Source organism: Pundamilia nyererei, unplaced genomic scaffold (genome assembly GCF_000239375.1).
Source record: "Pundamilia nyererei isolate P.nyererei 1_Seehausen unplaced genomic scaffold, PunNye1.0 scaffold00089, whole genome shotgun sequence".
NCBI classification, from domain to species: Eukaryota; Metazoa; Chordata; class Actinopteri; order Cichliformes; family Cichlidae; genus Pundamilia; species Pundamilia nyererei.
The window spans coordinates 666,619-677,822 of record NW_005187490.1 but is presented as its reverse complement, the minus strand read 5'-3'; the positions used below and the strand labels follow the sequence as shown (position 1 = coordinate 677,822).

The window sequence follows — 11,204 nt, the reverse complement described above, 5'->3', positions numbered from 1 at the left end:
CTTTAGTGTAGTTGTTGTTTTAAACTTGAGTATGAACTTATACAAAATGCAGAAAGATATTTTAAAAACAGTTTTGTTGATTAAAAAACACTATATCGGATTCATATCGGTATCGGCAGATATCCAAATTTATGATATCGGTATCGGACATAAAAAAGTGGTATCGTGCCATCTCTAATTACGACAGCCAGTCGATATGCCTGCAATGTTTCCTAGATGAGTTATTTCAAGGCTATTTTGTGGGGTGTTGTAGGACAACTGTCATTATTTTATAAATTACTTCATATATAGTATAGTATATATAGTATAGTTATACTGTCTCTGAGTTTATGCAAAGGTAAGCAAATAATATTCTCTCCTTTAAAAAAAAGCAGCAAAATGCTCTTTTTATGCAGACATTCATGTGTAAAAAATATTTATCTGTTATCATATTAAGGGGCAAAAAATAACCTTAAACGTGTGGAGAACAATAATGGGGAAAGAGTGTCAAAGAAAGCAGAAAGAAAAGAAAGTAAAGAGGAAAAAGAAGAGCTGCTGGTGTAACTGAAACTCTGTTCCTGAAGACACAGGAGAAAGTGGGTGTCGTTTGCCAGCTTGGATCACTCCGACGTCTTACGTCAGTTCAGCATGGATGGACTCAGCAGAACCACTGGTGGATTTAAGCAGTGAATGAGAACCCAGATGGATTTAACCCGTCAGAGCAGGAATAAAACAGATGGTATCAGATGACTGCAGGCATCCTGAGTGACACGTTTAGATGAGACCCAGATCAGCAGGCTCACAGTTGGCTGAGATGTGAGACGACCCCTCTGGGAAAATGTCTTATCTACACATGACAGTACTGAAGTTTGAAATATGCTTCGCTGCACGTAGACTCTGTGGCGTTCGCAGCGATGCTGATGCAGCCATTCAAAGAGCATCACGCTGTCACAGAATTAATACACGTGCAAACACTGTCAAATCTGTTTCACCCTTAAGGGTTACCTATTCTAAAGTTTAGGCCTAGCGTGCCCAGCCTCATGCATGCACCATGAGGCAAACATCCCCCCAGTTTAGACCCCGGTTGTAAAGTTTAGTTACCATTAACTTCTTCCAAGGAAACCTGATTTATCACTTGTAACCTTGGGGATGAAGAATGAAATACCAAAAACATGACTTCCTCTAATGGCTGCTTGAAGGTGGCTCCAAAAATGAGTTTTCTCCTGTGATAAAATGTTCAACTTTGCAGCCTTAAAAAGCATGTTTACTGTCACAGAGAGCAGAAAAGCCACCACAGGAAGTGAGTCTGGATTCTGGGGGAGTGGCTGTTTTGATTGACAGGTGTCCTAGTGAAGGTTGCTGTAGCCAATCGGTGTCTGTGAGGTCTCAGTTGGAGTCACTAAACTAGACCTATCTTGCGCTTCAGAGTGCGGTTCATTGTGTTGCACGCTTACAGCTGATGGGAAACAAGATAACTGTTTGGCAGCCAGATCTCAAATTGCAGTGTCCATCACTTATATACAGTCTATTATTTCACCTGGTATTTCATTGAAAAACTGTATTATTTTTACGTCAGTTCACTCCACATTTAAACTTGCTTCAATGGCTACCAGTTCAGCTGCTTTCATTGGTTAACATCTTCAGCACCACTCCCACTCCTCTCTTCATTCACTGTGTGTTTTTACTGATTTCTGATCTAATCTTTTAATTTGTATACTTTCAATGACATTCTTTCTTTCAGGACTTCAACTTTAATGATGCTTCTGTTAATCAAAATGACTCTTATGCCCATTGACTTCAGCTGAATGGTTCTACTGAAAGCTTCACTCAAGGCTAAATTCCTATAAAATTGAAACTTAGTGTTATCACCCAGCTTTAGCCTCAGCTAAATGATCAGTAGAAGTAAGCACAAATTTGTAGTTCCTGGTTCTTTCCACATCTCCCTGGGGAACAATTGTCCACATTTTCCATCTCACACACTTTTCTGGAATTCCCACAAAGATGCTAATACTCTGTGCCTGTTTGGTAAACACGTTTTCTCTCTACACTTAAGACCATTTCCCCCGTTGCAGGTTAGGTTGTAGAAACAAGGCTTATTCTGTAGACACAGGCTCTGCAGATAATACTAATCATGCCAACGGCAGGGAGGGGAAAACTGATCAGAGTGACACATCACCAAACAAGGAAAACTTGTACCAAATTACAACCTATGTTCGAGGAAATATCTCGAATTCTTTTGGTTAAGCTGACAGGAGCGCTGACTTGTCCGCGAGGCCTGAAGAAAGGAGCGCGAGCTAGTGCATTAAGGAAAAGTACACACTATAAGATATTTAGACTACAGCTAGTCTGCCCTTAGATATGAATCATTTTCTCTACTCGGTTCTGAAAACTCATTCTTCACTTTGGAAACAGGAGTTGGAAAAATAGTTTTTGGAGCTTTTGACTTAATTAAGTTTGCCTTGTTCTTGGCTTTGTAGAACCAGCACAGCAGATGTGAATGGAGCACTCCTGTTTCATCTAAGAAAACTCTTCTATCCAAAACTATCCACACTAAGGTCTGTGGATGATCCAGACACACAGGACAGTGTTTCTAAAATAGCATTGTACTTATGAATATTTTAAAAAAGCAATTTATCATCAGTGTTAGCGCCACAAAAAGTGAGATGATACGGAGTAAGATGATAGGACTAAGTGAGAATGTACACTTTTAATAAAGTGGTTAATTGACCCTTTAAGACACCCCCTGAGGACCATGTGAAGGGAAGTGTTACTAACCAGTAACCTGAGCTGTACAGCTGTGCTCTGTATGTTCAGATCTCCGTTTCATCCTGTCATAATTAATGTAGGAGTTCATGCAAGAGTGATCAAGAGGCAGCGATTAAACACAACTATGCATGACGAGTACGAAAGGATAACAGGAGAGGTAGTCCACAATCTACCAACACACACACACATGCACACACACACACACACACATCTTCCACTGTCAAGCTCTGTGGCCTAGAGGTATGCAAAGTATCTTCCTATCCCTAACCCCTGCATGCAGGCTAAACCCAAACTTGTGCGTGGAAAAGATGTTTAGCAGCGGGAGGAAGTCATCTTTTAATCGAGGTGTGAAAACACTGACGTGCTTGAGATCAAAATACATTCAGCCCTGTCAGTCATACCGAATAAAGCCACACACTGATCCAGGTTTTTTTTCCCCCATTTATTTCAACACTAACAGTCATGTGTAATATTGTGCTGACTGGCGTCATGGCGTGACTTCTGTTGCTGTAGCCTCACAGTTGCTAATCTAGAGCCGTCTATCTAGAAAAAGCAGGCTGAATGTCCCAAACTAAGAAACCCAAACTGTTCCTGATCAAGCGACATAAATGAGCTACACGCTGGTCATTTTGGTGTGAGGAGAGACATCACAGCTAACTCCACAGACACAGTATTATCAGCTATGTGTCATAAACATGTTACTTTTCACCATTTACAGGTAGACAGAGTCAAGATCTGAAATCACACAGTGCTGACATAACACAGGGTAAATGATTTATTTGAAGGACGATCTTAAAATAATAATGATATATATATATATTAGCTTCTGTTTCTGACCCCTCCCCTTGCAGCAGGGGTGCCACCAAGGGGGCCTCCGCAGTGGCACCTATGTTGGTAATAATTCTAATAAATGTGAGCACAAGTGAGAGGAAGACAACCCCAAAACAACTTAAAATATTAACTTGTTATTTATTCCATCTTTAAACAGATTATTATGGATGTCAAAATCTGATGTGGTTTTCATGTATCTATTTTCAGTGATGTCAACTTTTATAGCAGGAAATTATCTAGGCATATCATTGTTTTCTGTCTCTCTTTTTTGGAAATATTTTTGAAGTAACATGTATTTAACAACAGCATAATGAAACTGGAAATTCAGTTTTTGATGTGCCACCCCAATATTTTTAGTGGCCCCTATTTGGCCACCCCTATGCAAAAATTCTGGAGGCACCCCTGCCTTTCAGATGTTAGAGTAGCATACCAGGCAGCACAGCTAACACTGCTCTGGAGCAAATATTTCCAGGAAAAAGATGAAGAGAGTCATAAAATAGTCCAGTGGTCGGCTACGGAGGGACTGCTAAATTTTGGGGTGCTGAATCTCCCAAAAAGCATCTTAAAGCCTCACAGGTGTTATTCAAAGAGGTCCGCCAGCATGTAAAGGTTTAGATTAGACAGTTTTCTAATCTGTTTCTGTAAATAAGTGGGATGTTGTTATACCTATTTAAACTGGAAATAAAAACAAGTTCAAGATTAAATCTCATTTATGGAAATGTGTGGAATGTGGCCTACATTTCTCTTGTGGGGTTTTTTTTGAGGGGGGGGGGTATTTTGCTGATTGGGCAAAAAACATATCCACCATAATGTAAATAACTAACGTGCAGGTTCACACATGTAAACCTGCTGTTTCAGTTTGTTACACAAATGCGTGTGGCGTCTGATAGAGGAAGTAATTCCTCGACTTAAACTTTGATATAAACATCTGGCTTTTCTTGTCTGTTCACATTGATTATGCTTGAGTAAGAAGCTTTTCATGCTAACAACACTGCTCAGAGCAGCAAACCGATGTTCCATTACAATAATCCAGACCCAGATTTAAAGGAGCACTCTGTCAGTTTCGCTAACCAAATTCAAAGTACTCATCAGGAGGCGCAATCCCCAGCTGATGTAAATAAATTGCTGATATTTTCTGTTTCTGTCACTCCTCATGACAACACCTAGCTTATCTCATGTTTATCTAACATATGGTCTGGTCTAAGATTTAAAAGCTGTGGGCATCGAGGGGGCAGGAGGGTCTAGTTAGAGATCATATCCAGTTGTATTTTAGGAAATCCTGAAGATTCAGAGGTTTGGGATCTGTTTGAGAAACAGGAGCCTCTGCTGTTTCTGTTTGTTTTTCAGTCCGTTTCCTGTGATTCCCCTAATCTGTTACTACATTGCTGGAGTTCCCCCTTTTTCCATAGCTGTTTTGTTAGAAAGATGGCACTTTTTTTCTTGCTGTTAACTCAACCTAATAATCAAATAGATAAATCAACTTAAAAAAAAATGTTTGGAAACCTGGTGCTTGTTCAGGGTTATTCATGACATAACACTTGGCCTTCTCTGGCTTTGCTTACTTGAAACGCTAAGAGCTCATGGAAATATATAATGCATGATGTTGACTTTGCATCGGTTTAAAGGGTCACAAGCTCACAGCAATCAAAAACCACAAGAATCAAATAGTTCATTTTTTCTTTTTAAGTCTAGAATGTGAGAGTTCAGCAGTATGGTTAAATACGTATGACTTCTTGTGCTTAGGAGACACGTTATACTGTATGACAGGACAATATCGAGCAATCTATCAGCTCTGCTTAGCCAACTAGATCAGGGATCAGTATACGTTCACAAACTTTACGGTATAATTGCTCCAAACCCTGATATCATTCAGAATATTAGGCAGTTCTGGGTAATAATAGTCAGCGCTTATAGTTTCCAGTCTTATTTTGAAAAGGAAGCAATGAACTGATTCCACATTTACTTTTTTGGAGACTGAAAGAGCTTTAACATGTTCTTAGCTGACTCATCTATCTGTATAGTAGTGGATAGCTGACTAGTCTTTACTGTGCATTAAGATACATTTCATGTTGGCCTTTTAAAGGAAACTTTGCATGGCCATTAGACCTACTTTCAGCATAACAACACTTAGCCGTGTCTTTCAGTCGCTTCAGCGAGTTGTTGGACTCCCTGACAAAAGAGAGCTGTTACCTCTGAGCCATCCTTCCATCAATGACGCCTTAAAGTTAATTTGAGGACTACAGATTTTAAGAGGCTTGTTATAATACTCTTCTAGGTTATTTCGCCTAACAAGTGGTGCTTTGTTGACCTTCCTCTTACAGGTCAAAGGTCAGCTATAGAGCAGCATGGCATCACTCTCTATAAGCATGCTGTCCTTTCTAGCTTATTGTGCATGACTACATGTCAGAATTATTGCTATAGAACTACATCATCCATACAGAGGTGCATTTTGGGTAGGGGAGAACATCTCCCAGTATTGCCAACACTGATTTCTCTGCCCCTGAGTTTATGGCATTGCATAAAAGTCCAACATGCTTCCAAGCAAAGTGAGTCTATACGAGTGACTCGCACACAGGTGTGTTGTCAGAGTCCTGGCTGTGCATGGAGCTCAGCCCCGTGTCCGAGTCCTCATCGTTTGTGTTGCAGGCTTTGGAAAGACCTCGGGCCTGTTCCACCCAACCGCCGCTCTTCTCCCCTGATGCTGGTTCTGCATCAGCGCTCACTGCACCCAGCTCCCCCTTTCCATCATCGGTCAGTGTGTTGTTTGCTTGCTCTATCTCCATGGTTTCCACTTTGGCCAGCAGGTCCAGCAGTTCACTCTCCTTGGTTTCCCAGAGTGCCAGACTCAGGTCCAAGTCCCCCCTGATGGCGTCCAGATCTGTCTTCAGTCTCAGGCCGATGTAAAGGCTGGTGTCCAGCTGCGTTTTGATCCTTTCCTCTTCCAGTACGAGCTCATTTTCAGACAAACTCTCAACATCTGGTTCCACAGCTGGAGGGGCGGACACAGTGAGACACATCTCCTCCGAAACACTGTCCGTGTCCTGTGCTGCTTCTGCGCCTCTCTCCTCCCGCCGACGCTTCATCCACCGCCGATTCAGCTCCTCCTGGATCTCCCCGGTGATGCTCTCCACGAGCGCCTCGCGTTCCGTCAGCTCCTCCTGCAGCCTCACCACCTCCTCGCACCGGCGCGCGTATTCCTCAAACTGCGCAAGCGTCTCCGACGTGCACCGCGCGTCCTGACGCTCCGCTTTGCGCTTACAATCCGAAAGGGCAGGAGCCCCTGAAGTGGAATCTACGAGGTAAGTGTCCTGCACGTAGTTCACCCCGTGTCTCTTAATGCGGTCGAAGTGCACTTTGGCCTCGTAGCGCTCGATCTCCCGGTCCAGGTCCTTGATCCTCTGGATCTGCTGGCGGATGGTGTGGTCCTGAGAAATCACCAAGTGGACCAACGTCTCCATCTTTTCCACCGAGCTTTTATCTTTAGAAACAGTCTGCTCCTTCTTTTTGTTCATTTTGTCCAACTTTCTGAAGGCCTTCCTGACGATGCGCCGCTGTTTCTCCTGGGACAGGTTGGCCGCGGCGGCCGCTGCGGTCCAGCAGGTCCGGGCGGTACCCTTGAGCAAGCCGCCCGGACCACCACTCTCCCGGCTCTGGACGACTCGGGCCTCGGCGCTGCGGGGCCCGTTGTTGGGCAGCGAAGCCTCGTTTTTCACCAGGACAAAGCGAACATTCTCTTGCTCGTCTCCCCAGGCGCTCCACAGCCGAAGGATTTTGGTCTTGTTGGGTAAAATCCTCTCGAAGCCTCTCCATTTCTCCACCACGCAGTAGGACTGAGGAGAGCCAGACAGCATCGCTGCCGAGGCGCCCTGCTGCAGGTTCTGATCTTCAAGCAGGACTTTGACCACGTCGGCGCAGGTGGTTCGCTTAGTCAGCCCCGAGACCAGCTTCTCCTCCCGGCAGACCCATACCGAGATCTTTCCCTCCTCCGGCTCCATCTCCGGCTGAACTCCAAGAAAGAAAGAAAAAAAAAGTTCCCTCACTGAATCCTCTCTGCTGCCTTCGTCTGCTGCAACTCAAAAAATAAAGGAGACAAAAATATTTTTATTAATGATGCAAAACATTCATCAGGAATTCTCTGCGCAGTCGTCTGTGTCAGCTCTCACTTTAAATGCGCTCAGAAGTCCGGACATGTAACCTCATTACGCTTAAAAATATCTGCCTTATTTCTAAAAAGAAAAAAAATCACATATATTTATTTACCTCCGTGGTCTGTTTTGGGGCAGTCTGCTGGGACCTCATGGCTCTCTCCCCGGCATATCGATCTGAGCCCTGCGCGCTGCTCCGGAGAGGAGATGAGGAGTGCGTCCTTGCGTCAGGGCAAGCTGCTCTGGTGTGTAGGACAAAACAGGAAGGTGCTGTAACGCTGGGACACGCCTCCTGCCTCCTCTCTCGCTCTCTCGCCCCCTCTCTCTCACTTACACACACACACACACACACACACACACACACACACACACACACACACACACACACACACACTTACTCACTCTTGATAACAAAGGTAATCTGGACTGATATGCCAGCCTTTGTTAAGTAGAAAGTCGGTACTGAGGGTTAAGACAAAGTTCCCTTCTGATAACTGTCTGAAACACACTTATCAAACTAATTCCGTGCGTGACTTAATAATCTATGGGCCGGTGTGTTTACACGGTTAAAAGTCAGCGCTGTTATCCACGTTTGCCTAGAGCTCTGTAGTATTTTTATTAATGTCACAGGTTTTATTCTTGAGATCAGTCTGGTCTACATGAGAACTGCAGTGGAGTCAAACTTGATATCTGGGATGTCAAATAATCAACAGTTATTAAGTTCGGTTGGAAATAGAACCGTCATCTCTCAGGTCAGCAAAAAGGGGTGAAAAAAGTGCGGTTGCCAAAATGCGCTATAATATTTCAAAGTCTTAACTACAGCTGACGAGAAACACGTCAGATTAGTTCCTGATCATCTCCATCTTTAACGCGACTTTCTGGCCTTTCATGATTTCTGCAGTCTTCTTCACTTTTCACTGTGAATCTGTTCACAGACTCTGAAGTGTTTGGAAGGGGATGTCAGGTCAGGCACATGCAAAATATTTTAACATAATTCCATATTGTCCAGTTTCTTCACAATGTAAATAGACGGATGTGTTCACAGATGTCTCACAGGAGTGGGAGGGCGGCACAGAGTGGGCCTCTTGTCTTCTCTTTCTTCGTGGTGGGTGGGTGGAGCTGACCTGCTCAGCCATGCAGCACACCTGTGCAGGTTGAGCTCAGGAGATTATCCAGCAGCCCCACCAGCTCCTCTCACTTTCTCTTCCTCTGGCTGACTGAGCGAGATACCAGTTTGCAGTTTGTGCATTTGCTCAGAAATGCAAACTGGCTCGTGACCGTCCACACATTTAATGTTTGGTTTATTTATTTTAACTCAAATACTTCTCATCTAAAGACTATGAGGGTAACTGCAAGACTTGTCATTATAATTTCTGACGAGGTGGAATTTCATGTTTTTACTTTTTTTCTTTTTTGTTTGCAGCTATGAGATTTTTTTGTGTGTGTTTTTGTCTGCCTCATTAGGTTAGTACAATCTCAAGGTAAGCACAGAGCAGAACCTTCAGTCTTTTGGCTTTGCTTACTGTGTCCCGCACAAGACAGAGAGAGCTAGAGTTGGAGCAGAGAGGCACTCGGACTGAGCTAAACCGCTGATGAAGCTCTTACTCAGCAGTGTTAAGACTGCAGTATGTATTGTTACTCAGTTTCATCTTCATAATCTCCACAGAGCCGAATGTTTTAGAGCTCAGCTGGATTGGGTAAAAAGCGGAAGGAAATCCATCTATTACACCCCGCAGGGTCCTCATATAGCGTCTGATCCCATAATCGGCTCTTTCAACTATTTCAGGACAGAATATGGTCGACCAAACTCGTAAAAGGATTTATGTGCATTAAGAGTGTTTTGGTGTGTGTGGTAGTGAACATATTGCATTGATGGCAAGCGTTGATCCCCAGCAGGCACCATTAGTCTGTTTGAGTACTGTCAGGGGTGATGCATCAGGCCGGGTTTGTTGGTAAAATAACTGCTTAGGAAACCATCTGGGAATATGAACACACGCACACGCGTTAAGGCATGTGAGTGTGCGCACTTACTGGATACAGAACCATGTTCACATACGTTGCAAACAGTAGATTTGGATTAAGAGGACTGTGGGCTCTGCGTCTGGGATGCACGATAACGCGGAATGTTTTTCTTATCTTGGATCTTGTTTCCTGTGAGGTCACTGTGTCTGTCTGTGTGTGACCTGCAGACTTGTTATTGGCTGTCAGACGTTTGGAGTTTCCAGTCTCACCACAACAAATATGCCCACAAAGCCAGCTGTAGCATGAAAAACATTTTACTTCACAAAACGTCACGTTCACTGTTGATGAAAAATAAAATGTTGTAGTTGAGCTCAGTTATGGATAAAGCCTCAGTTAAATACAAACTTTTTAGTTTTAAAACAAATGAATCATTGTCTTAATAACGTGAACAATCAAAGATCTTTATGCATTTTTTTCTAACAAATTCTTAAAAGTGAAGTGACAGAGCAAATGCAGTTTCAATGGCGCTTTGGATGCATTTCTTTGAGTAGAGCTCCCTCTGGTGTTTTTAAGGGAAACTGCTTGGCTGACGTTCACTCTGTCTCAGCTACATCTGGAATTGTGGGTCCAGATGTTGTTTTATGTTTTGTTATGCGATTCTGATTGGCTGCGTCATTGACTGTTAATCATATACAGCTAGAGAAAATGTACTGACCATTAGCAAAGGGCACAGAAATTAAGAGGTCATCCTGATAGATCTCTAAGATGTAGCATCTTATAACCTCAACACTATGTGAATAAAAATTGTCAGTGCCAAAGACTTCCATTGTTTCCTGTAAGATCCTAAAGTCTTAAACATTGTTGGAGGTAATGCGTTGCTACAATCATATCACACTTGCTACCATGTGCGGTCACTTAATCCATATGTTCTCCATTGATCTGTACAACAGGAACAAAAACCCAATAAAATCTTTTCAGCAACAATCATTTGAAGCACATTACTTGAAATTCATTGTGTGTATCTGTTCTTTTAATGAGCGCAGGGATTAGTGCTGATATTTGAATATAAGGAAGTTCTAACTTTAATGTGAAGTAAAATTCATGTAAAGAACAACAAAAAGGTTTCAGCATATATTAGTTGTTCTTCAGTTTTGTTTTGAGCTGACTTGGCAGCTAAAAAATAATGGCAATAATTAAACAGGGTACAAGTACTTGAAAACACTGCTCCAGTATAATAAGCATACTATATGGTTACTTTCTTAGCCTATTTAAACTCCAGATGGTTCAGGTTTGATTTGCATGTTTTTGTTAGGATGCCTGGGTCGTCGACCCAGGGTTTTTTGAGTTTATAATATTATGTATACTTCCTAGTTTTTGGTTTCTTTGAGTTCTGTTTTATGGCTTAGGTCTCTGTCTTCTTTAGTTGCTCTGTCTCCCCTATCACCTGCATCCCCTTGTCTAGTTTGCGTCTATGTGTATCTTTAGTTCCTATATCCCCGTGTTCAGTCAGTGTTTGTGTCT

At 42.8% G+C, this 11,204-nt stretch overlaps 1 protein-coding gene across 3 annotated transcripts; it reads right to left on the bottom strand.

The window, feature by feature from the left end:
- Nucleotides 1-3,174: 3,174 nt before the first annotated feature.
- LOC102215559 (ras association domain-containing protein 10-like) lies at nt 3,175-7,953 on the bottom strand. Of its 3 annotated transcripts, none has more exons than XM_005739085.1 (2): nt 7,837-7,953; nt 3,175-7,648 (listed from the first exon to the last, which is right to left on the bottom strand). In XM_005739085.1, the coding sequence occupies exon 2, from the start codon at nt 7,569-7,571 to the stop codon at nt 6,129-6,131; it is 1,443 nt and encodes a 480-aa protein (XP_005739142.1). In that variant the 5' UTR covers nt 7,572-7,648; nt 7,837-7,953; the 3' UTR covers nt 3,175-6,128. The 3 variants fall into 3 exon arrangements, with proteins under 3 accessions (XP_005739142.1, XP_005739141.1, XP_005739143.1); XM_005739084.1 differs by having other exon boundaries at nt 3,175-7,642; XM_005739086.1 differs by having other exon boundaries at nt 3,175-7,639.
- Nucleotides 7,954-11,204: the final 3,251 nt, after the last annotated feature.